The sequence below is a fragment of the Piliocolobus tephrosceles genome, chromosome 5, assembly GCF_002776525.5.
Source record: "Piliocolobus tephrosceles isolate RC106 chromosome 5, ASM277652v3, whole genome shotgun sequence".
Taxonomy (NCBI): domain Eukaryota; kingdom Metazoa; phylum Chordata; class Mammalia; order Primates; family Cercopithecidae; genus Piliocolobus; species Piliocolobus tephrosceles.
In genome coordinates this window covers 37792541-37819693 of record NC_045438.1, presented here as the reverse complement: position 1 = coordinate 37819693, position 27153 = coordinate 37792541, and the positions used below count along the sequence as shown (strand labels likewise).

Here is a 27153-nt window from a genome sequence, read left to right as displayed (position 1 = left end):
ACCTGAGACAAGGGAAGTCCCTTCTGCCTATGAGCCTGTAAAATCAAAAGCAAGTTAGTTACTTCCTAGATACAATGAGGGTACAGTTATGAGGTAAACACACCAGTTCCAAATGGGAGAAATTGGCCAAAATGAAGGGGCTACAAGCCCCATGCAAGTCCGAAATTCAGCAGAACAGTCAAATCTTAAAGCTCCAAAATGATCTCCTTTGACTCCAGTTCTCACATCCAGGTCACACTGATGCAACAGGTGCATTCCCATGGTCTTGGGCAGCTTCACCCCTGTGGCTTTGCAGGGTACAACCCCCCTCCTGGCTGCTTTCACGTGTTGGCATTGAGTGTCTGTGACTTTTCCAGGCACATGGTGCAAGCTGTCAGTGGATCTACCATTCTGGGGTCTGGAGGATGGTGCCCCTGTTCTCACAGCTCCAGTAGGCAGTGCCCCAGTGGGGTCTCTCTATGGGGGCTCCCACCCCACATTTCCCTTCTGCACTGCTCCAGCAGAGGTTCTCCATCAGGGCATCACCCCTGCAGCAAAATTTTGCCTGGGCATCTAGGCATTTCCATACATACTCTGAAATCTAGGGGGAGGTTTCCAAACCTCAGTTATTGACTACTGTGTACCCACAGGCTCAACACTATGTGGAAGATGCAAAGGCTTAGTTCTTATGCCCTCTGAAGCCACGGCCTGAGCTGTACTTTGGCCCCTTTTAACCACAGCTGGAGTGGCTGGGATGCAAGGCACAAACTCCTTACCCTGCACACAGCAGGGTGGCCGTTGGCTCAGCCCATGTAACCATTTTTCCCTCCTAGGTTTCTGGGCCTGTGATGGGAGGGGCTGCCACAAAGGTCTCTGATATACCCTGGAAACACTTTCCCTATTGTCTTGGTGATTAACATTAAGCTCCTTGTAACATACGCAAATTTATGCAGTGGTCTTGAATTTTTCCCCAGAAAATGGGGTTTTCTTTTCTATTGCTGCAAATTTTCTAAACTTTTATGCTCTGCTTCCTCTTGAACACTTTGCCACTTATAAATTTCTTCTGCCAGGTGCCCTAAATCATCTCTCTCAAGTTCAAAGTTTCACAGATCTCTAGGGTGGGGCAAAATGCCATCAGTCTCTTTGCATAGGAAGAGTGACCTTTACTCCAGTTCCCAAAATTTTATTCATCTCCATCTGACACCACCTCAGCCTGGAATTTATTGTCCAGATTATTATCAGCATTTTGGTCAAAGCCATTCAACAAGTCTCTAGGAAGTTTGAAACTTTCCCACATCTTCCTGTCTTCTGAGCCCTCCAAATCTCTAGGAGGTTCTAAACTTTCCCACATTTTTCTGTTTTCTTCTGAACTCTCCAAACTTTTCCAACCTCTACCTGTTACCCACTTCCAAAGTCACTTCCACATTTTCAGGTATCTTTACAGCAGCACCCCACTCTTTGCAGTACCAATTTATCGTATTAGTCTGTTCTCATGCTGCTAATAAAGACATACCCAAGACTGGGTAGTTTATAAAGGAAAGAGGTTTAATTGACTCAGTTCAGCATGGCTGGGGAGGCCTCAGAAAACTTACAATCTTGGCGGAAGGAGAAGCAAACACATCCTTCTTCACATGGTGGCAGCAAGAAGTGCTGAGCAAAAGGGGAAAAGCCCCTTATAAAACCATCAGATCTCCTGAGAACTCATTCACTAACATGAGGACAGCATGGGGGTAACCGCCCCCATGATTCTGTTACCTCCCAATGGGTTCCTCCAATGACACATGGAAATTATGGAAACTACAATTCAAGATGAGATTTGGTTGGGGACCCAGCCAAATATAAAGGAGCAAGTTTTTTGTTTTTTGTTTTTTGTTTTCTTTTTTTTGAGACAGAGTCTTGCCTTGTCACCCAGGCTGGAGTGCAGCGGTGTGATCTTAGCTCGCTGCAACCTCTGCCTCCCGGGTTCAAGCAATTCTCCTGACTTAGCCTCTCGAATAGGTGGGATTACAGGTGCACACCACCATGCCCAGTTAAATTTTTTGTAATTTAGTAGAGACAGGTTTTCGCCATGTTGGCCAGGCTGGCCTCGAACTTTTGACCTTAGGTGACCCTCAGCCTCAGCCTCCCAAAATGTTGAGACTACAGGTGTGAGCCATTGCGCCCAGGGTAGGGTGCATGCTTATTTCAGGACTGGAACGTGAGAGTGAAAGGACAGCATGTTACGGACTGAGAAAGAAGGTTCAGAGTTCTAGAACTTGGAAGTGAAGTGATCCTATAATTACTTTGGGTTGCTAAAGAGGAGTGGTGCTATGAGGTCAGGAGATTGAGACCATCCTGGCTAACACGATGAAACCCTGTCTCTACTAAAAATACAAAAAATTAGCCGGACCTGGTGACGAGCGCCTGTAGTCCCAGCTACTCGGGAGGCTGAGGCAGAAGAATGGCATGAACTCGGGAGGCGGAGCTTGCAATGAGGCGAGATCGCGCCACTGCATTCCAGCCTGGGTGACAGAGCGAGACTCCATCTCAAAAAAAAAGAAAAAAAAAAAAAGAGGAGTGGTGCTGGAGGTTGCTAAGGTTAAGGGTGCAAAACTAGGAGGAGATTAGAAGACAACAGCTCCTTCAATAGCAACATTGTTTCATTATAACGTTGATGAGAAAAAATAAATCCATTCCCTGTAGGGACCACTGTCTGTGTGAAGTCTGCATGCTCTCCCTATGTCTGCGTGGGTTTTCTCTGAATCCTCCGGTGTCCTTCCACATCCCAAAGATGTGCATATTAGGTAAGTCAGGATGTCTAAATGGTCCCAGTCTGAGTGAGCGTGGATGTGTGTGTGTGTGTGTGCACCCGGTGATGCAATCACATCCTAGACAGGAGCTGGGGCCTACCTGTCCCATGAGCCACTGTGATAGGCTCCTGCTACCCACAACCCCGAACTGGAATACGTAGGTAGGAAAATGAATATAAATGACTGAAAAATAAAAATGTGTAAAGCATATGATGATCATACAGATGCAAAACAGTAAACAAGGTGGTGCTAGAGAGCTCAGCAAGCCACCATGTTTGTGATGATTTTGAACTTCACTTTGCAGACATTTATTCCTTGATTTAACCCACCACAAGGACAACCGTCATAACTCACTAGTACAGCAAAAATAGGGTAAGGAGTTTTTTTTTTTTTTTATTAATCATTTTGGTTGCATGTGTAGCTTACATTTACTTAATTAAATTTTAAATATTAGAAGTGTTTTGGACTCGATTTAGAAATTTGGTGATTTTTTGACCAGAAATATGCCACAGGAACTTAACTCTTGTTTGTAGCAAATTATCAATTAGCCTGTGATAAAATTGGTTTTGTGATACTGTAACCAAGGGCAGGCTTGGCTGCACGCCCCTTGCCAACCCAGTAACAAGGATGAAGCGCAGTGAAAGGAAAGTGACTTTATTTTTCAAAGCTAGCAGTGGGGAAACAGCCAGCTTACACACCTCTGGAAACTGCTTCAAAAGCCAGGGTTGAAGGCAGAGGTTTCAAAAAGGGAAGCTCGATATGGGAGACATGCAGGAGTCGAGCCGGGAGCAGGGGTTGTGGTGTCTTGCTTCAATGTCTATCTTGAGTTATGGTCCATCTAAAATGCAGGCTGGCGTCATCTCGCCTGTGGCCAGGCTGCAGATTATCTACCTTGAGGCAATCTTTAAGTGGGGGACAATTCTGCAGCTGGGCCTTTGTGCCTAGCTCATTTTAAATTAGCCTCTGGAATTTTTAAGAAGCATACAGTTAGATAAATGTGCATTGGGTAAGGGAGTACATTGTGGGAAATGGAGGGGAGTGGAGTTTCAAAGTATGTTTCAAGGCTATATTTTAAGACTAAAGAGAAAAGGTTTCTACAATTTGTTTCAAGGTTACATCTTGAGACTGATAAGAAAGGAGAAAAGAAAAAATGTTTTGTTTTGAAGCTAAACTACTTGGTTACAATACTTTGTTTTGCTTAAAATTAGTTTCCAAGGACCTAACCACAATAACATTAATTGAGGACTTACTGTATTGAATGGCTTACCACATCAATGTTGAAACTGACGCTTTCATTCATTCAACAAATTATTATTGATACACATTATGTGTCACATACTGGGTTTTGGCACTGTGGCAATGAAGAAATATTTCCCTTCCCTTCCCTTCCCTCCCCTCCCCTCCCCTCCCCTCCCCTTCCCTTCCCTTGTTTCTTCTTCTTCTTCTTTTTGATACAGAGTCTCGTTCTTTCACCCAGGTTGGAGTGCAGTGGCACAGTCACTGCTCACTGCAGCCTCTATCTCCTGGGCTCCAGTGATCCTCCCACCTCAGCCTCCCGAGTAGTTGGGAACACAGGTGCACACCATCATGCCTGGCTATTTTTGCATTTTTGGTGGAGATGGTGTTTCACCGTGTTACCCAGCCTGGTCTTGAACTCCTTAGCTCAAGCAACCCACCCACCTCAGCCTCCTGAAGTGCTGGGATTACAGGCATGAGCCATCACACCTAGCCAAGAAATATTTTCTTAATAGTAAAGAAATTAGACAGGCAATACAAGGTAATGATTTTAGAGTTGAGACAGCCTGGAGTTTGAATCCCAGTTCCAGGTATTTAATAGCAACATGACTTACACAATACTTAACCCATTTTGCCTCAGCTTCCTAATCTGTCAAAAAAAAAAAACCCTAGTAGTACCTACTTAATAGGGTTGTTGTGATTAATGCGATAATTAGTGTAAAGCTTTAGAACAATGCCTGAAACTTAGTAATTATTCAATAATTAGCTATTAAAAATGTAACAGATATATATGTAACATCAGATAGTGACAAGTGTTATAAAGAAAAAGAATTCAGGTTGGGTGCAGTGTGGCTCATGCCTCTAATCCCAGCACTTTGGGAGGCTGAGGAGGGTGAGCCCAAGAGTTTGAGACCAGTCTGGGCAACATGGCAAAACTCCGTCTCTACAAAAACCACACACACAAAATTTAGCTGGGCATGGTGGCCTGGGCCTGTGATCCCAGCCACCTGGGAGGCTGAGGTGGGAGAATCACCTCAGCTCAGGAGGTTGAGGCTACAGTGAGCCAAGATTATGCCCCTGCACTCCAGCCTGGGTGACAGTGGGAGACCCTGTCTCAAAAGAAAAAAAAAAAGAATTCAGATAAGGGGATAGTGCATGGTGGGACTATTTTAGAGCAGCTGCTGCAGGAAGGCCGCTCTGAGGAGGTGACATATCAGCAGGGACCTGAAACCATGTGAGAGAATATGCCATGCCATGGTTTGTGGAAGGACTATTTTAGATGGCAGGAACAAAGGCCCTGGGGCAGACAAGGGCTGCAAGGCCTAGGAAAGGTGGCCGAGAAAAAGATGCGAAGACAATTGTGAGCCAATCCCTACCCCTTTGTGCTCTTCCTGTTTACACCTTTGGAAGGCAGCTGTCTGGGGGGGCTCTGATCACTTCCTGCAGGTGCCCTGAAAGGCCACATGAGGGGCTGCTGTAGCAAACTGTAAGTCTTAGAGATGGGAAATAAGCTTAATGGATAGTATATACTCACCTTTATCAAATACTACTAGTCAAGTCAGAAGATATTGACAGGTCTACAATCTCTTACCTTTCTTAAAAAATAGAAAGAGAATAGAATGCCTGTGACTGTGTACATATTAACATTCCAGAAAGGCCTGGAGTGAAATGAATAAAAATGGACACTAATTGGCATCCATAAAGGCTAGAAATAGCTTCATGCAAGCTTAGTTTAGATTTTGCAGGGCAGGTTTTACTTCCAAAGGGTTACAAAAAAGTCTTTGGGTTTTCAGTGCTCTTTGAATTTTGCAATTACAGATAAATGACTGGGAACCTGTAATAATTTCCTCATATGTGTCATTTATAGGATCCGCACTCTGGGAAACAACTTGTAGAAGACAAAATAAAAACCAAAACTCTGTGTAATTCTGTCTTAGCTACCGTCTTTGAAGTATTTTATATTTGCCAAGTATAAATTCGTAAGCTATTCTACTTGAAATAGCTGAAGAATCCCCTCTCTGGGACAGGTGCAGATTAAAAGAGCGCCACTCCATGATTTTCATAAAGGAGAAAATAAGGAAGGCAGCCCCTGTGGGTAGCCCCGGGCCTACATGAGTTGATAGAGTTGACGGTATAAATGTAGAGTATTAAGTCCCCAGTGACCGGAATGACCTTGTGAACAAAGAGGACAACTTTGCCAGTTTTCCCCTCTATTCAGCATATTTTGTTTCTCAGGTAAACATGGCTTAAAGCACGAATGAGACGAAGCCTCAATGTTGGTGTCTACGTGGAGGCTTCCCGGATAGCCTGGATGTTCATAGCCCTTCAGAACAGATGGAAATACTGCATTTATCTTCATTTGTACCAAAAAGGTACAGATAGAATGATAATAACCTGAACAAGTCTCCCCTTTCAATCCAATTATTTAGACGCTTAGGACCAGAAGCTGCGAAACATAAAAACTGCAACCCATATCTTAGTTATCTGGGCCTTAATGAGCTGCTGGCTGTTTCCCGCTGCACCCCCTTTCCGGGGGTCTCGCTGCTGAGGTCTCCGCGCAGAGGGCGGCTGGGTCATCCCGCCGCCGGGCGCCGGCCACCAGGGGGCGCTGCGGCCTCCTCCCTCTCCCGGGAGCGGCCAAGCCAGCCCGGTGGGTGTTTCTCTCTCCCTCTCGCGCTCTCTCCTCCCGGCCTCACATCCGGGTCTGGAGCGCGGCCGCCGCTGTCACTGTTGGTGCGGGCGCGTCGGGGCCGGGCCGGGCGCTGTAAATGGCGGCGGAGGTAGGCGGAGCGGCGGCCACGCTCAGCCCAGATCCCCCGAAACTTTAGGTTCGAAGCCCCACAACTTTCCGGGAAGCGCTGCCGCTCCGGAGGCGTGGACGGAAGGGGAAGCCGAGGCGGGAAGTCTGGGGGAATCGGCGGGAGCCGGGGAGACTCGAACCCGCGGCGGGGGCGGAGTCCGCCAGTGCCTCGCGTCTCCGCGGCCCCCGCCTCTTTTTCTGCACCCTCCCCACGGCCGCGGCCAGGGCCGGAGTCGCAGCCGCGGGCGCGCGCTGCGCGGAGCCCGGGACTGCGCCGGGCCTCGCAGGCGGTGGCGCGCCGAGCGCAGCCGGGCCCCCTCGTCGCGACCTCTGGGCCCTGTTGCTTGGGCGCACCTGGCGCCTGTGAGGCCGGGGCCGGCGGCTTCGGGAAGCTAGCAGGAGGTCGGGCCACGCGCAGCCCCTGCCGGCCCGGGGTCCTGGGGCCGGGCCCGGAGTAGTGCATGCGGGGCGGGGCGGCCGTGAGCCGGAGGCGAAGATGGAAGGCTTAACGCTGAGCGATGCGGAGCAGAAATACTATTCAGATCTCTTCTCCTACTGCGACATTGAGAGCACCAAGAAGGTGGTGGTCAACGGGCGGGTGTTGGAGCTGTTCCGGGCCGCGCAGCTGCCCAACGACGTGGTCCTACAGGTAACGTCGCGTCCCAGGGTCGGCGGGCGGCTCAGGCCTGCAGTCGCCAGCCTCCGGGAGTGGGAGTGGGCGCCGATTCCTTGGGGACCGGCGGGGGTCTGGGTCGGGGTCCCCGCAGCGGGCAGGGGCCGCAGGTGCCCGGGTGGCCTGGACTCGCTCCGCGGCCGAGGGGGAGGGGATGGCTCTTAGAAGACGGAACTCCTGTGGTGGGGGTCTGAAGAGCCTCAGCCGGTATCCCCCACTACCCTGAGAATCTGTGCTCTGCACTACAAGAGCTACCTCACGTGAAGGATCTTAGGTTGTTAATGTGTGTGAATCCTAGAACCTGGCATGTACAGAGCTTTTCGGATCCTGCGGAGTAGTGAAGTTATCAGTATGGGCAAAATGGTTTTTTTAATTCTTGAATTAACCGAGAAGACGCGATAAAGTGAGTTTTACAGATTTAGGCATCGAAGAAACTGTTTTGTTAAAGGAAGCAAAATTCTTAGGGCAATTTTTAAAAATGTGAACTAGTGAGTAGTTTTACAAGTAGGCATACAAGAAGTTGTAATTATCTGTAGAACGTGTGTATGAGACTGAACAGTTTTTTTCAACAGGCATTCGAAAGCATTTGTGGAACTTGCGGATTTGGGTTGGGAGATGAGTATTGAACAGCTGGTAGACAGAGTGCTTGTTTTCCCTAATCTGAAGCCCTGGAGGAGCAAGCCCTATAGGTTTCAAGCCTTCTTTATCATATCTGCTTTTAAAACAGAAGACTTCCTAGAAATTCTTATCTAATGTATGTGGTAAGCATTAGTGCTACTCTGTTTAATGATTCATAGCTGCTAGTAGGAGTCTGTCTAAACAGCATATTAGGAACAGGTTTTAAGCATTCATCTTTTATATTGATCCAAACTAGTTATCCACATCATCCACATCTCCAAAACTTAAAGCCACATGTGTAGGCCTATGTAGTGGACTGCAGAGCATTGGACCAGGGTTTTGAGGGCTGGGTCCTTGACCCTACTCTGCTGTTAACCAGCAATATGACTTTGGGTTAGGCACTTTCCCTTTTCAAACATAAGTATGTTCATCCACAGAATGAAGGCAAATTTCTTCTAACAAAAATTCTGTGAAGTATAAAAATGTCCACACACAGGCCTCTGTTTTAGAAGTTAGGTCCGCATTAACTATGACTAAGTTGAACGAGTTCGATCTTTTTACGTGTTCTTGTGTTTTATATTGCTTTTTTAAAACCTTGGGAGGAAAATGTGGTGTGTCTTACGTGCCAGTGAAGGGAAACGAGGAGTCCCAATTTCATCCTGTTGAAAAGGGACAAATAGTAAATATTTTCGTCTTTGCTGGCCATATATGCTCTCTGTTGCATATTCTTCTTTGTTTTTGTGTTTACAAAACACAAATATGTAAAACCATTCTTAGCTCAGGGACATACAAAACCGATTCTGTGGTCTGCTAACGGAGGGTGCTGGTAGTGTGGTCTACGGTACTCTCCTCTTACAACTTTGGAGTAGGACTTAAAGATCTGGTCAGAACATGCTCATTAATGATACTCTTTTTGCTCCTTTTGAAGAAATAAGAGAATATACCTTCAAGTTAGGATCTAAATAAAATTAAGGAAAAGCCTTCTCTATTCTATTTTGGTTTGTCTTTGAGGTGAGAAGGAGTTGAAATAAAACTTTCAATCTTTTTAATGATACACAAAGACTTTAGAACTTGAAATGTAATTTTTAGGACAGACACATCAGCACTAATGAATGTTTACTTGAAACATGTTTAATCCAATGCAAGTTATTTTTATGTTTTGCTCAATTAACATTCAAAAAATAAATTTCCATTGTCTTTTGGCATAAAGAGAGAGCTTAAATACTCAGGGTTCAGTTACAAGTTGGAACTCCCTGAAGCAGAACTCTACAGTAATGTATACTAAATAGCAATCCAGATATCTTGAAGGCAGTTTACTTAAAAATTGGTCTAAGACATAGACATATGAGACAAAAGGAGAATATGTGCTTACTTCCCTTAAGGGAGTTTGGGATTGTCTGAAAACAGTCCTCCATTGCTTTCTAAGTGGGAAACATTTGGGGAAGCTCATATCTAGTGCAGAGTTCTCTGCTTAACACTGGGCTAGGCATTGCAGGCATCAGAAGAGGAGTAAGAAGCTCTTAAGGATCTTGTCAGTTACAGGACTACTCATGTATAACATAAGGTAGAATGTATGCCGTAGGAGAGGTGCCAAGTGGTATGTAAATACAAAGGCGATATGACCAAGAAAGGCTTTTTGACTTAATTCAGATGGACTTTAAATTAGGGTGGAGTGAGGGGAGTGGAATTATGAGGGCTTCCAGGCAGAGAAAAAATGTGATCAAAAGTGGAAAGTGTAGGAGCATTTTCAAGGACTAGTGCTTTCAGGATAACGGAACATAAAATTAGAAAGAGGCCATATTAGAAAAGACTCTGAAGAAGGGCAGCAGATACGATATTTCAGCAGGCAATGGAGAACCACTGAAAAGTTTCTGACTTCGAGTGGCAGAGAGGCTAGGGAATGAGACTCTTTTAGTGGTCTGGATTGGGTGCTAGGTCATGGACTTCCAACCAGGGTGACAGCAGTAGAATAGAAAGAGACTGGATATGTTATTGAAGGACTGCTGGGTAGCCAGTATATGAGGTGCTTTGTGGAATAATGTTTAATTGAAGCCAGATTTTCAAGGTTGGATGGAGAGCTTTGAACTAATCGTGAAGGTAACAGGGAGTGGTAGATTTAAAGAAATGACTCATAAAGCAGTGCTTTAGGAGTCGTTTGTCAGGACCACAGGAATTAGAGGAGTAAAACTGTAGACTTAACTTGGGGGCTGATTTTGTATGGCAGATACGAAGTGAGAAACTGGGCCAGTGGTACTCAAACATGGGAATGAGGGTAACAATGGGGAAGGGGCATTTGGCAGTGTCTAGAGACATTTTTGATGGTCATAACTGGAGGGGAGAGAGCAGTTCTACTGGCATCTAGTGGGTAGAGGCCAGAAATGCTGCTTGACATCCTGCAGTGCACAGGACAGCCTCCACAGGAATTATGTACCCAAAATGTCAGTAGTGCTGAGACTGAGAAACCCTAACCTGGAATATAGTGGTGGGAGTGGGGCAAACATGAGATATGGGCCAGGCACAGTGGCTCACGCCTGTAATCCCAGCGCTTTGGGAGGCCAAGGCAGGTGGATCACCTGAGGTCAGGAGTTCGAGACCAACCTGGCCAACATGGTGAAACCCTTTCTCTACTAAAAACACAAAATTAGCCACATGTGGTGGCGCATGCCTGTGATCCCAGCTACTCTGGATGCCAAGGCAGGAGAATCACTTAGAACCTGGGAGAAGGAGGAGGTTGCAGTGAGCTGAGATCGAGCCACTGCACTCCAGCCTAGGTGACAGCAAGATGCTGTCTCAAAAAGAGAGAGAGAGAGAGGTGGTAGAGATTATGAAGCTAAACTCGAGAGGCCTGGGTTATTTGGCAGTGTTTTGGTGAGAGTACAATGGGGCAAGGATTCTTTGTTACACCACTCACAGTTAGAAAAGGGGCAGGAAGAGGGCTTACTTTTTAACAGAGACAATGGTGAGTTTGGTTTCAGACGTTTTTAGATGGCAATTCAGATCTCTTGGAGACAGTTGGAAGTGGGTGGAGATTTGTCCTGCTGGTTCTCACAGCAGTTCAGGTTCAGGTGTTTGGGGTCTTTTCCTCTGTTTTGCTCACCTAGGTGTTTAGGGACGGGAGACAGTGTCACATAGACTGGGTATGCACATACATATGAGGACCTTGGTTGGTACAGTAGTTTACAGTGTTTGTTAATAAGAGTTAGGAGGGGACTGAGTCATCTGGGGACGTGAGTGTAGAGAACAAAGAACACCGAGCCCAGAACCAAAGGAGGAAGGAGCTGGCATTTATTGAGTGCCTATTACGTTCCTTTGACCAGGCAAATCATTTTCATGGAAGAACTCATTTGATCCTTGCAACAACCTTGTGAAGCGGGTGTTATTCTTGTTTATTTTTATTTTTTATTTTTTGTTTTTATTGTTTGAGACAGTCTCGCTCTGTCGCTCAGGCTGGAGTGCAGTGGTGTGATCTCGGCTCACTGCAGCCTCCACCTCCCAGGTTCAAGTGATTGTCCTGCCTCAGCCTCCTGGGTAGCTGGGACTACAGGCATGCGCCACCACCATGCTCGGCTAATTTTTGTGTTTTTAGTAGAGACAGGGTTTCACCATATTGGCCAGGCTGGTCTTGAACTCCTGACCTTGTGATCCGCCCACCTCAGCCTCCCAGAGTGCTGGGATTACAGGTTTATTCTTGTTTACTAACTAAGAACTTGATAGCAGAGAATTTAAATAATTTATTTGTGAATAGTTCGTATCTCTCCCTTACTATTATTCACGTACCAGCTCTTACCTTCTCTGGTCATGTTGGGGGGCAGGGTAAGGAATAAAATTCAGTTGGTCTGATTTTGACTTGCCCACAGTTCTTATGAACAGTAGGGATTTTGGAATATTTGATTTTGAGTTACGTATCAACTTCCTCCTTTGCATAGTAAGTAGTTTAATGTATGATGATGTCTTGAAACACAGCCACTTCAGAGAAAGAGGGAGATTCTTGTAGTTGGTATCTGGGGCACACACAGATACAATTTTTCTTTATTACAACTGTCAGATGTTTTAAGGTGTGCTCATTATACTTGCTTTGGAATAGCAGAGGAAAATCTATTCTGAGTTTAAGAGTTTGTTTTTGAAGACAGAATGTCAATAGATAAACTGAAGGAGTGGATGCTTTGTAAAATTATGCTCCATGCCACATAATAGCAAGATGAGGGGGAGAAAAATCTGGCTCATAGGATTTAATCATGAGGAATTTTGCTATCTGCTGAGCAAGACAATATTCAGTGTTGTGGCTTAAAAGTCAGCTTTTCCCAAAGTAGTTTATTTTATTTTTTAAAGATTAGGAAAGATGTACTATTTACCACACTAATCAGAATGTTTTCTTAGCTTTCACCAAAAGCTTCTGTTTGGGAAATGTCTTAAAACTTCATACAGACTTTGAATGCATAATAGGTTGATAAAAGGTTCTAGTACTAACTGTTCTTTCGTTGAGGTTTGTAAGCAATGTACCCCGTTAATGAAGCTGAAAATCTTTAGATCATTTGTGTTGAGCAATATCTTGGTAGAATATTTGAATAACACACATAAATTTAATGGGGAAAAACAATAACAGTGAAACAAACCATTTTGTTTTTCTCTTGAAACCTGTTTAAATCAATTACAAAATCTGGCATTAGTGATAAGTTTAAAAATAGGAAAGCAGAGCTCATTTACGTGTTGAAAGATATAAACTTAATAAGTCTCGGGTTTGTTATTCTGGAGTAGTGGTTTTTAGTTCTGAATTACTAAAATAATTGTAATAAACTACAGAAATAATAAACTAAAATAATTGTAATAAACTACAGAAATAATCTTGCCTTAATCACTCACCTCTACACAGTTGAAAAAGATACTGTTTGTGAAAGAAGTCACAGTTAATGTCTTTTTGTAGTGTCCTATTTATTTACTTTTAAAATTTCTGTCTTCTTGAGTTTCATATGTTAGTTTCAGTCATTTTGTTTGTTTGTTTGTTTGTTTGTTTTTAATCAATAGCCCAGAGTTAGAGCTTTAGTATATTGGGAATTCATGCCAAACATTTGATGGAGCAACACAAGAGCATGAGAAGGTGGTATGAAGAGCACTAACTGTGGCAGGCAAGTTCCAGTCCTGGCATCAGCTAACTTTGTGACCCTGAACAAATTACAGAATGTCTCGTTTAGCTATGGGATTGGGTTTTCATGATTTCTGACTCAAATGAGACTATCTTTGTGTAGGAGCAGCTAATCTATTCCAGACACACCCCTTTAAAAGTAGCACAAAGTCTTGTGGTTAATTGCTCCACTATCTTGACACTGGAACTGGATTATTTGACATTCTTTGAGGACTATAAAGAGGAGATGTATACAAGAGGAAACTGATGAAAGGGTCATAAATCCATGGGTGCTTAGTTCTTCAAGGCCATGAGAATTTGAAATGGGTGATAAGACTTGTCATTTCTGATGTTTTCCCATATATATGTTTTATTTTCTGTAGCCTTTTCTATTGTAGATGCATCTGCACTCATCTTTTCCCTCTGTGTAATGGAAGTTAAACCATATACCACATTTCGTTGACATTTGATGAATTCTAAGACTGAGGCTTTTTAAAATTAAGAATACTACGTCTCTTCTCCATTTTGTTTCAAGAATTAGCCATGTGTTGAATTTGGGGTCTATCTCATTAAATAATGAAGCCAGAATTTTATTAGTCTGTCTCTTTTGGGTTGTTGATTCCGTTGAGATTGTGGTGCACACACTGGACATCTGCTTAGAAAACATAGTTCCACAGAATTTTGCACTTAATTTGTGATTTCCAGCCTTCCCTTAATTGAGTCAAGCTTATCTTATGGCCTTCTACATTAATTCAGTTTTAAGGAAGAGCAGGCTGACCTAAGAAATGCTAAACATTTCTCTGTCTTAAATCAGTTTTAAATATTTGAACTAAGACTTCCTTGTGGCTGTTCTTTGTATACATGCAGTGGTGAAGGATCAAGCCATCTTCTCTGACTTGTGCCAATGTCAAAAAGAAAAAAAACTGGCCAGGCATGGTGGCCCGCACCTGTAGTCTCAGCTACTCGAGAGCTAGAGGCAGGAGAATCACTTCAGCCTGGGAAGTCGAGGCTGCAGTGAGACATAGTAGACATAGTAGTGTCACTGCACTCCAGCCTGGGTGACAGAGCAAGTCTCCATTACACCCCCCACTGCCCCCCCCAATAAAAGAAAAGAAAAAAAAAGAACTGTGTACAGTAATAGAGAATCATTGGGTGAGGAGGTATTGGGGACCTACTTAGGTGTAAGGGAAGGCCCCTTAGAGGATGCCTGGATGAGGGGTCAGGGGAGGGAGAATAAGGTGTTTCATATAGAGAGAACTGGGAAGGGCCTGAGGCTGTGAAGAGGGCAGTGTGTGAAACTGTGGACAAGAGGGGAGAATGGCAGGGACTGTGTAAGGCAGGCCCTTGTACTCAGTGAAAAGGAATTTGGATTTTAGTGGAAATATGCAAAAAGTTTTTATTCGGGGGTATAGCAATACCTGAATTTTATATATATATATTTTTTTTTTTTTTTTTTTTTTGAGGGGGGGTCTTTCTCAGGCGCCCAGGCGGGAGTGCCGTGGCCGGATCTCAGCTCACTGCAAGCTCCGCCTCCCGGGTTTACGCCATTCTCCTGCCTCAGCCTCCCAAGTAGCTGGGACTACAGGCGGCTGCCACCTCGCCCGGCTAGTTTTTTGTAATTTTTTAGTAGAGACGGGGTTTCACCGTGTTAGCCGGAATGGTCTCGATCTCCTGACCTCGTGATCCGCCCGTCTTGGCCTCCCAAAGCTGAATTACATTTTAAAAGATCATGCTGACTGATATATGAGCAAAAAGAATACTGGGGGCCAGTGGAAGCAGATAGGCTAGTGGATATGCAACAGTCCAGGCAGCAGACAGCAATGTCTTAGATTAGCGAGGTGGCAGTAGGATAGAGAGCAGTGGACATATCTGAGAATTTTTTAGGTGGTAGAAATAGGAAGGCATAGTAAAGCGTAGGGGAGGAGAAAGAACTGGAGGATGTTGCTGGAAGCTGCCGCTATTGTATGGTTGGAAGAGGAATGGATTTTGGCGGGGGTTGTTTCGGTGGGAGGGGTAAGGGTGAATTCAGGAGTTCCCCTTTTGTCTAGTTCTCAGAAGCCTGTAGATTGTCAAGTAGGCCTGTAAGAGAGATCTATAAATCTTGAGGAATTCAGAGATACTTGGCTTAGATATGTCATTTGAAGATTGTCACTATGTTAGTGACATTTAAGGTAATGAAAATGAATGAAATAATTGAAGAAAAGATAAAGAAGAAAGAAAGATTGACTATAATTGGAATCCTGAGGAATGCTGAACGATTCTAAGTTGAGTAAACTGGCAGGCCTCTTAGAAGGAGGCTAGGAAGCACACAACCAGAGTGGTACAAATTGGGAATGTGTAATGTACAGTATTGTCATGTCGTGGATGCCAAATAAAGCAGGTATTTCAAGGGGGGGTGGGTAGTCAGCTGTATTGAGTTTCACTGAGAGGCTGAGAAGATGTGGGCAGGAATGTGGCCATTGGATTTGGCAACCTGGAAGTTATTAGTAACTTCAGTGAGCCAGTTTCAAAGACGTGTAGATGGATGCCAGATTTGAGTGATTTGAGGGATAAATGATGGCTGAGGAACTAGAGGTAGGGTGTATAGATAGCTTTGAAAGAAGTTTGCCTGTGAAAGGGAATAGATACAGGGTAGAAGCTAGAGGTGTATGAGGATACAAAGGAAATCTTTTTGTTTGTTTCTTTTTGAGTGTGAGAAATTCTGCAGAATGATTTTAGTTGTTAGGATTGCTAAGATAAGGGAGATGAGAAGTCCTTGAGAAAGCAGGAATGGTCAGGATCCTGACTGCACAGAGTCCTTTGATAAGAAGGGGATACTTCCTCAGTGTTTTTTTTTTGTTGTTGTTGTTGTTTGTTTGTTTTTTGAGATGGATTCTCACTCTGTCTCCCAGGCTGGAGTGCAATGGCGTGGTCTTGGCTCACTGCAACCTCTGCCTCCTGGATTCAAGCGATTCTCCTGCCTCAGCCTTCAGAGTAGCTGGGGTTACAGGCACCCACCACCATGCCTGCCTGATTTTTGTCTTTTTAGTAGAGAAGGGGTTTCACCATGTTGGCCAGGCTGGTCTCGAACTCTCGACGTCGTGATCCGCCCACCTTGGTCTCCCAAAGTGCTGGGATTACAGGCATGAGCCACAACGCCCGGCCACTTCCTCAGTTTTAACAGTGGTGGAGAAAGAACAACATGGTTACAGAAGCAAGTAGGAATATAGATTTAGTGGGTGGAATATAGATTTAGTGGGAAGATGTTCTGGCCTAATGGCTTTTATTTGTTTTCTACAAACTGAGGCAGGATTAACAGTATAGTAGTGACATAAAATCTTAATATGAAAGTAAGAAAAAAAAAAAACTTACATTAGTTTCAGAGAGGCCGAAGAAATAAACTTAAGAAAAGAGTCACCAAGATTTTTGTATTAAAAACTACAAAACAGGGCTGGGCACAGTGACTCACGCCTGTAATCCTAGAACTTTGTGAGGTTGAGGTGGGCAGATCACTTGAGCACAGGAGTTTGAGACCAGTCTGGGCAACATAGGGAAACCCCTGCCTGTAAAAAAAGATAAAATAAATTAGCTGGGTGTGGTGGTGTGCACCTATGGTGGTCCCAGCTACTTGGGAGGCTGAGGCAGGAGGATGGTTTAAGCCTCGGAGGCAGAGGTCAGAGAGACCCAAGATTGTGCCAGTGGACTCCAACCTGGGCAACAGAGCCAGACCCTGTCTCAAAAAAAAAGAAAAAGAAAAGGAAAAGAAACGAAAGAAATAATTGGGCTTTATTAAATATTTTTAAAACTTTTACACTTCAGGCCGGGCACGGTGGCTCAAGCCTGTAATCCCAGCACTTTGGGAGGCCGAGACGGGCAGATCACGAGGTCAGGAGATCGAGACCATCCTGGCTAACACAGTGAAACCCCGTCTCTACTAAAAAAAAAAAAAATACAAAAACTAGCTGGGCGAGGTGGCAGGCGCCTGTAGTCTCAGCTACTCGGGAGGCTGAGTTAGGAGAATGGCGTAAACCCGGGAGGCGGAGCTTGCAGTGAGCTGAGATCCGGCCACTGCACTCCGGTCCGAGTGACAGAGCAAGACTCCGCCTCAAAAAAAAAAAAAAACTTTTACACTTCAGAGGATACTTAAGAAAGTATAAAAAGATAAGCCGCAGATTGGGGAGAAATATTTGCATATTATAAACATGGTAAAGGTCTTTAATCTAGAATATATTTGAAAAATCTTACAACTCACTTATAAAGGGAAAAAAAAAAACTGGGCGAAAGCCCATTCTTAGGCTTAAGCCCATTAAATAGGTATTTCACCAAAGACAACGATAAGAATGGCCAATAAGCATATGAAAAGATGCTAACATCATTAGTCATTAGGGAAATGCAAATTAAATCACAGTGATATACTATCACGCACTGACCAGAGTGGCTATAATTAAAAAGACTGACAATACCTAGTATTTATATTGTTAAGAAACTGGAACCCCTAGGCACTTCTCTTGGGACTGTAAATGACACAACCACTTTGGGAAACAGTTTGGCTTTTTCTTAAGAAGTTAAGCCTAAGTTTGCCATAGGAACCAGCAGTTCCACTGTTAGGAATCTGCCCAAGAGAAATGAAAATACATGTAGAAATAATGGCATGTACATGTCTGTTAGCATTATTCACAGTAGTCAAAAACTAGAAAACAATTCAAATATCCATCAAATGGTGTTTGAATACATAAAATGCAGAAAACTATTCTGCAATAAAAAAGAAACAAATTAGTGATATATGTTATAACAAACATGAATGTCAAAAACATGGCTCTGGGCAACATAGCAAGACCCTTTCCCAAAAAATTAATAAATAAAATTAGCTGAATGTGATGGCACCCGCATATCGTTCAGACTATTCTTGGAAGGCTGAGGAAAGAGGATAGCTTAAGCCCAGGTGTTTGAGGCTGCAGTGAGCTGTGTTCACGCCACTGCAGTCCAGCCTGGGTGACATAGCGAGACCTCATCTGTAATAACAACATGCTAACTGTCAAACCAAATACAAAAGAGTACATATTGTGTGGTTACATTTATATGGACTGTCTACAAAAAGCAAATCTATAGAGATATAGCAGATTGGTGGTTGCCTGAGGCCAGAGCAAGAGAAATGGTCTGGAGGAAAATACTTGGGTGATAGAAAAATTCTCAAATTAGATTGTAGTGATAGTGCTGTATACACTCTATAATTTTCTTAAAACTCAATTAATTGTACATGTACAATGGTTGAATTTTATGGTTTATAAATTATACCTCAAAGCTATGAATTAAAAATTACAAAATAGTCATCTAGGAGAATGTAAAGGTTGAGTGTGATGGAGAATGAAGGACTGTGTACTGCTTACATAGTTTAATTGCAAAACTGCAGCATAATGTAATCTGGCATTCGATAAAGGATTTATGTTTTGAAAGATGATATACTGATAGATTTTTACATGTAGAGATTGCCATATCTCATCTTCCAAGATTCATTAGAACTGAGTATATTTACATTACATTACATTAGCATCAAGCTAACATTTATTCACTGTTCTGTGTGACAGGGACTGCTCTGCGTGCTTTTGTATGTGTTGTTTTACAAGTACATTATTTATTGACCTTAGAAGGGGCTAAAAGTAATATGATTTAGAATGAAGACCATTTTCCATCTATTGACCTTTAGTGGTATGATGAATTTTTGTACACTTAACTCAGATATATTAATATTATGGGAAATTACAGAAATATAATACTTCAAAGAATAATACGAATTTGAAGTAGTCATGACTGACAAGTATTAATTTTAATGAAATAGTGGTTTCAATCTACAGGACTATTTTAGGTTGCTTTGTCCACTGGAATAATCACTGTCGCTCTCATGAATCTTTTGGGGGCCATTCTAATGTTACTTAAGGGACTGATTGGGTGTCTTTGTATTTTGAAGTAGCTGTATTCAATCTGAGTTTGCATAAGTAGCTAGATCTTGGGCCCAATACTCACAATTATAAGTGTGTTCCTTTGGAGAAAAAAATAGTTGCATAAAGTGATTATTGCTTCTTTTTGCCCATGAGTTATGCAAAATGTTGTCCGTGGAAATAGAAGTAGCTATATCCTTGAAACAAGAAATTATTGTTTGGAAACTGAGAGTATACTAGTTTTTCTTGGTGTCTCATTTGTGACTAGAAGGATCAGAGGTTTGACTTCAAAGTGTTTAATGATACTGTATGTTAATAGCTGATTTAGAAGAATGCATATTTTTTCTGAAGCACTTAATTATATTCCATAGAAAAGTAATTACAATGCCCTCGTAATTTTCTGTGTCAGCAAGTATTGAGTGTAGTCAATAATAGCATAGACTTTGGAATATGACAGTTCTAGATTTTGAATCTCCAGTTGGTGCTTATTAACTTCTCATCCTTTGTAAGTGCTTAACCTCTCTTGAGATTTCATTTCCTTATCTGTAAACTGAAGCTAATACCATTTCTGGAGGTTTTGTTTGTTTGTTTGTTTGTTTGTTTGTTGAGATGGAGTCTGGCTCTGTCTCCCAGGCTGGAGCGTAGTGGCACAATCTCTACTTACTGAACCCTCCGCCTCCCGGGTTCAAGCTATTCTCCTGCCTCAGCCTCCTGAGTAGCTGGGATTACAGGCCTGCACAGCCACGCCTGGCTAATTTTTGTATTTTTTAGTAGAGATGGGGTTTCGTCATGTTGACCAGGCTGGTCTCGAACTCCTTACCTCAGGTGATCCTCTGCCTTGGCCATTTCTGAAGTTTTAATACTACCAAACTGATAGTGCCTGGTTCTTAGAAGGTGATCAAGTAAGTTTCACTCACTTAAGCTCTGCTGTATATGAGAAAACACAGAATTTGTAGAATCTTGGCTTTAATACTAGAGAAAATTGTCTGTTGTTCTTCAAACCTAGCTTTATACTTTTCATTGATTTTGTTGGGTGAACTTCATAATGCTTTCCCAACCTTTCGATTCTGTCAGTAAGCCTTTTGTTTTGCCCTTTCACTGGATAATTAATTTGAGGGTTTGCTCTCTTGAAGTGAAGTTTACCACTAGAGGACTCAAAGAATGATTCTGAGGTTTGGAGCCTACAGAATGGTGATGCCATTAACATGGAAATAAAGAAGCAGAGGGCAAGGTAAGGGGTTTGGGGAGAAGATAATGTGGTGAATTTTGGATGTGCTGAGTGTGATGCCATGTTCCTTCCTTCTGGGCAGCAGTTAGGTGGACATTTGAAAGCTTGAGAGTAGCAGCAGCTGGGTGGCTTTAGAAGCGTGTGCAGACTTGGTGGTGGTTCCTGAATGAGGCCATTCACTAAAAATGAGGAATGCAAGCCTAATTTTTTTTTTTTTTTTTTTTTTTTTGAGACAGGGTCTCACTCTGTCACCCAGGCTGGAGTGCAGTGGCATGGCATGATCACGGCTCACTGCAGCCTCAACCTCCCAGGCTCAAGGGATCTTCCCACCTCAGCTTCCCAAGTAGCTAGGACTACAGGCACATGCTATCATGCCCAGCTAATTTTTGTATTTTTTAGCTGTTAAACTCCTGGACTCAAGTGAGGATTACAGGCATGAACCATCATGTCCCGCCTTAAAGTCTTTATATTTGAAATGTCCTTTCAGAGTTAATTAACTCTGAAATTGTCCCAGAGATTTAGGTTTCTATTTTCACTTAAGACCTCAGGAGTTTTCTGAAACTTTCTTGAAACTGTTAGGAAGGCCATGTGGGTATGGCAGTATAATATCTCTTCATCTCAAATTAGGTCAGCCTCCAAAGACTTGAATCTTGGATATTAAACCCAAAGGGACCTTACATTTTAAACCCATAACACATTTGGACATTTAATACAAGAGGTTTTAGCTATTTGTATAAGCAACCACTAAACACCTGGACACATAGTAATTGTGTTTAGCTGAAGAGAGTGAGCCTCGAAGCTGAAGAATCTAGCCTGCCTCTTCATGTCAGCATCTTATTGCGGCTTTGTGATTCTCATTTAACACAGGATCTCATTTAATCCTTGTAATAAGCGTGCCATTTCATTAATCTTTATTAATAGGAAAATATATGCTCTTATGATATTCAAGAATTGATAGATTCTTGAAGGTTTGTAGACAAATTTCTTGAGGTTTAGTTATCCTGTGGCATTGCTGTGCCATTTGTTCAGAGGATGGTTCTATTGAATTCCTATTCTCCGTATATTCAGAATTTTTTTCAATTTAATATCCTATAATTACACTTTTCATTAATTAAACAAACACCATTAAACACCTGCTGTGCTCCAGAATCTGTACCTAGGGCACTCAGTATGCAGAGGTGAGTGAAGGAGACACGGTTCCTGTCCTCCTGGAAAACCGAATCTTCTGATCTCCAAGGGGTCACTGTGCCTGTCTGCTTCATGACTGTATTCCTAGCACATTGTCAGTAGTGAATATTTGTTGAATGAGTGAACATGATTTATCTTTTTTCCCCAAAAATGTGTTTGCTTATCTCTAACCTTAATGTACGTTGCCAGCCAATTCAAATGATAGTAATAATTAATGCTGATGTAGTGCCTACTATATCAGCATTGTTTGTGGCCCTTTATATATGATAATTCATTTTAGTTTCATTGATGTGAAGTGGACACAGTTTATTATCCCTATTTTTAAAATGACACAGGATAAGTAACTTCTCTACGATTATACAGCTAGTAAGTGGTAGAGGTGGGATTTAAGTAGTCCTGCTTTAGCCTACCTCGTTCTATGTGTGTTTCATGGAGGCTTAAGAGTGAAAGTCAGATTACTTGCTGACAAGCTTGTGTATTACTCCTTCAAAAATGTTTTCTTATTCAGACTTTGACTGATTCCCAGTAGAATTTTTTACAGTCTCTGTATTATTGCTGAGGTTTTATTAAACTTACTGTATTCTTTCTTGGGATCCAGAGCAGATTCTTCCTATGATGAATTATTTTCTACATTGAGATATTTACAGACTAACTCATTTTATAGTCCTTTGGTTTCCTTCATAATTTTTATCACAGGCTTACTTACCTAAATCTGAACCATCAAGTTGTATCTCTGGAATATTGTATCATCTTTCATGGAATTAGAAAGGTCTTTGAAGTAATTTTTGAACTTTCACTTAAACTACCATGCGTTTTTTGTTTTTTAGTTTGACCTCCTACTTGAACTTTTTCCTGATCATCCCAACCAGATAACCCCTCCTTCTGTAGTCTCCCAACTCTGTTCTGTATGTTTGCACTTGTATACAATTTGTACTTTAGGTTATTCTTTCTGTGTATCTTTTTCCCTTGATAGGTGGCAAACAATTTGAGGGTAAGTTTTAGCCTTGTTTCCCTTATTATCACTTTGTTCCTATTAGGTACTCACTCAAAGCCTATTAGACTGCTTAGCTGGTGCTTTAGAACTTCATTCCTCATCAGTACATTGATGGGTCCCCGCCTAACCTCTTCATTTTATCATACCACTTAAAAAACTTCCAAATTATAATTAATGAGTTTTTTTCAACAGTATGGAACTCTGAGAACAGACTACATAGTGCTTTCAATTAGACTGTGAATATTCTCGTTAATACTTTTAAAATTGGTCAGGTGATGCTAGTCAAACACACTGAGCGTGCATGCTAATAACTTTAAGGAATTGTTACATCAAGGCCGTTCTCTTAATTTTTTTTTTTTTTTTTAGTGGTATCATGGCTTACTTTAGTAGTAAACTCACATGCATTTCTCTGCCCTGCAGAGGCATAATTTCCAGTTGTTGAACTTGACAGTGAGCAAGCACTGGTAGACAAGCATGTAATCTAAATAAGAAAACAGGTCAGTGGAGTTTCTCATTTAATTTAGTTAACTCTTTTAGAGAGAAGGTATAGCATTCCCACAAAATAAAGGGTGATACAGAGAGCATTTCAAATCTGAGTAGTCATGCGTAGTCAGCCTTAAAAGCTTCTGCCAACCCGCTGCTACATCTCACAGGCTTGTTTCTGATTATTCTCCTAATAGGGACTTTGTGTTCCCTCCCAGCAAATCTGTTTTTCTGTTTCTCACACAGCTTTTACTTGTTCTTTATCTATTCTTTTTTATCATGTAACTTCTCTCATCTACAAGACTCTGTCCTCACTTCTGTGCTTATTCCTCCCCCCCTTTTCAAAACATGGCTTAATTGACTTTTATAGGTTTTGGAAATTAATTTGAACAACTTCACTCTCACTGAGACCAATTTCCCTGCTGCCTATCCTTTTATATATGTTTTGCACTGTATTGATTTTTGTTCATTTGTGCTGTTTCTTGGTGTGTTTATGCCATTGCTTGGCTGCTTCTCCAGTGTCTCTCTATCCCAGCAATATTGTGAGCAAGTTGTGAATAAAACTCAGATTTCTTTTCTTTCATGATGTGCAGAACAGCAGAAACACATAATAGATGTTTAGAAAACATAGGCAACTTTTTGGGGCAAGCCATTTGCTTAGCCCTGCTTTGCTGTGCATTCATAGACGTGATTGGGATGATGACTTAAGGCAATTCTGGGCTCCTCACCCAAGGAAGTGAAAAGTGGGGGTGGTGAAGCTTGAAGCCTTGGATGTTCCACTGCCTCCTTCTCTTCTCATGCCCAGAATGTTGATTGGGGCGGGGAGAGAGTACCCATAGTGCTAGGCAGTGGAACATCCAAGGCTTCAAGCTTCACCACCCCCACTTTTTTTTTATGTATAGCAGAGTAATTGTAAGAAATTTTTTTTAAACTGTGAATTTATTGGCAACTAAAACAATAAATTATGGTAGAATCTGGATACCTTGGCACTATAGCATATACTTTTTTTTTCATAAAATATAATGAGGCACAACTTCTACAGAGTTCCAGTGTGCCTGGCTGCAAGTGGCGGCCCACAAGTCAATTTAGAGATGAGGGTGCTGGGTTGGGTGATGGTACACTAACAGGATTTCACACATTCCCTAGCACAGGCCACTGAGACATGTGCCACGTCAGAATTACAGATTGTACTACTTGTCATTAGGAATAGTAGAAACTACAAATCTTAAACCTTTGAAAGTTCATGACCCACTGTATTCTCTGCCTTCATTCAGAACACTAAAGAATTGATGGCTGGTGGAAGGGAGCTTATGGTTAGATTTTCTGTTTACCACCCACAGTTTTGAACCCTGAGAGATAGAAATCTTTTGCTTCCCTAAGTACATTTCCCTCTAAGATTTGATTCTGGAGTGAATCCAAACTTAGTGTTTCTTGCTAGCACCTAACAAATGGCAAAAAGGGAATTGTCATAGTTACTAATTGTATTGTTTCATGGTTATTTTCTACATAATGTTCCTTGTTGCTTCTGGTGTTATTCATTTGACCCTGCACACCCATCTAGCTGCCTTCCTATTTTTCTTCTTCCTTTTACTGCCAAATAACAAATGACCTGATTTCTTCTCTACTGCCTGTACCCTGGCCTATTCTTAAGCACTAGTAATCTAACTTTTATTTTTATTTGCTGATTTATCTTTTGAGACAGGGTCTTGCTCTGTCACCCAAGTTGGAGTGCCATAGCACAATCTTGGCTCACTGCACCTCTCTTACCTGGGCTTAAGTGATCCTCCCACCTAGCCTCCCAAGTAGCTGGGACTACAGGTGTGCACCACCATGCCCAGCCTTTTTTTTTTTTTTTTTTGGTGTTTTTATTAGAGATGGGGTTTTGCCATGTTGGCCAGACTGGTCTGGAACTCCTCAGCTTAAAAGCAGTCTGCCTGCCTTGCCTTCCAGAGTGCTGGGATTTTAGGCGTGAGCCACTGTGCTTGGTGTAATTTAACTTTTATATTCCCCCTCCTTTTTTTTTTTTTTAAAAGCATTCTTAAAGTTCGTTGTTATCGTAATCACCAAATTCAGTGACCTTTTCTTAGATCTTATTCTGTTGAACCACTTTCCTTGCAATTGGCAGTGAATCACTTCATGTTGGATATTGTCTCTTCTTGTTAATCATGGAGCTGAAATATTCTGTCTTTAACATCCTGATTGTCTTCCTACTGTCTTCTTTGGAGTCAGCTTTGACTCATCTTTTCCATTTATCCAACTTACAAAGTCCTTCAGATTCTCTTTGAAAGGACTTAGCCAGTCATTCTTTTCTGTTCTTAGTGTTACTCTAATCCAAGCTCTGAACGCCTCATTGACAAACTACTATAGTGGCCTCCTAAGTCTTAAGCTTTTCTGTAATTGCTAAAGAATAGATTAGTGAATTATAAATTATGTGATACTCTTAAGAAATGTTCAGTGAAAATTAGCATGGCATTTAGAGCCTTCATCATCTAACTTCGTTGTACCACCTAGCCACCACTACAGTCCCTGAATTGACTTATTGGCACCCTGAATTGGATTGCCTCTCTTGTTTTGCTTGACCAAAAATCTACCAATTCTTTAAGGGTTAGAGATTGGGTACTTATTAAAAAAAAAAAAAAAAAAAATCCCAACTCACAGTAACCACTCTTTTTATTTAATTCTTACAGGGGTCGAGTACTAATTATATAGCACCTATAAGGGGCCAGACATCAAGCTGTTTGATATATATTTAACTTTACATTTAGAGATAGGTATTATTTCAGTTTTTCAACTGAGCAACCTTGAGCTATAGAGTGGCTACATGTGCAACATGCGCTGGGATTCAAATTCAGTTTCGTGTGATGGCAAAGCTTGTGCTCAGGTTGCCAACCATTTTGATGCTTAAAATTACAACCTTGCTGGGTATGGTGGCTCACGGCTGTAATACCAGCACTTCGGGAGGCTGAGGCAGATGATCACTTGAGCCCAGGAGTTTGAGACCAGCCTCAGCAACATAGTGAGACCCCATTTCTACCAAAAAAAAGAGAAAATGACCAGGTGCAGTGGTGCATGCCTGTTAGCTGCTCAGGAGGCTAAGGTGGGAGGGGTTTGAACCAAGGAGGTTGAGGATGCAGTGAGCCGAGATCATGCCACTGCACTCCAGCCTGAAAGACAGACCTTGGAGACAGAGTGAGAACTATCTCAAAAAAAAAAAAAAAAAAAAAATTACAGCCTTATATCATAGATGTGTGTTGTTTGCAACTAGGGCAGAAAGTTTTTGAGAAAAAGGGTTCTGTGTAAAAATTTTGTTTTCCTCCCAGGGCCAAGTATATATTTTCAACATTGTATGTGAGTACTTAAGAGGAGAAGATTTTGATGAGATGTTTCTATAATGCTACTAGGTATAATAACCAGTCTGCTACTCAGTGTTAGCACATTCTCTACAATATTGAGAAAACATGAAAGACTGCAGATATAGGTGTGTACTTGAATCAAGGAGAGGCAGTAGAGCAGCCTTATGTTTTGTTCCCCAAAGCGTGAGATGTGTACCCAATTCTTGCACATAGTGAAGAAGCTGTTCTCTTTTTTGTTGTTTTCCACATCTGATTATTCACGGAGAAAGTTTCAGATTGGAGCTAGTAAAAAAATTTTTTTTAACACCGTTCCCATATTATTTGCTCTCTTAATAAAGAACAGGTAGGCCTTGATGTGGCTGCAAGCACGTTTAGCAGACAGTGGTATTTGGCTGAAATTACAGTTTTGTTTTCATTGAATATATTATTTTTTATCTCTGCTTCAAGTGAAGTAGAATTTTCCATTTATACATGATACAAAGTTTCTTTTAAAATAAGTTTAACTTAAAAAAAAGTATCTCATTTAAAGAAAAAATACTAAGTACATAATAGTGCAAGTGGTCCATGAACATGGCGGAATTTGTGAAGGTGGTATGCAAGTGTCTGAAATTTGGGAGATACTGGCATAGTGAAAAAAGCCAGGCTTTGGAGGTCTACAAAGCTGGGTTCATATCTTGGCTCTACTAATTTCTAGTCAATATCCTTGGGCAAGAACTTTCTCTTTGCCCATTACTTTGATTTGTAAAACGAAAATAACAATGCATAATTTTTAGGGTCA

General features: G+C 42.1%; 1 protein-coding gene across 9 annotated transcripts in view; it reads left to right on the top strand.

The window, feature by feature from the left end:
* The first annotated feature begins 6663 nt into the window (after positions 1 to 6663).
* REPS1 (RALBP1 associated Eps domain containing 1) overlaps positions 6664 to 27153 on the top strand; it is an 88160-nt gene continuing 67670 nt past the window's right edge. For 5 of the 9 annotated variants that reach the window (XM_023190970.2, XM_023190964.2, XM_023190966.3 and 2 more), the window contains exon 1: positions 6664 to 7453. In XM_023190970.2, the coding sequence (XP_023046738.1) occupies positions 7301 to 7453 (153 nt within the window). In that variant the 5' untranslated portion in view covers positions 6664 to 7300. The remainder of the gene's footprint in view (positions 7454 to 27153) is intronic. The other 4 variants (XM_023190965.2, XM_023190962.2, XM_023190961.2 and 1 more) reach the window with 1 other exon arrangement.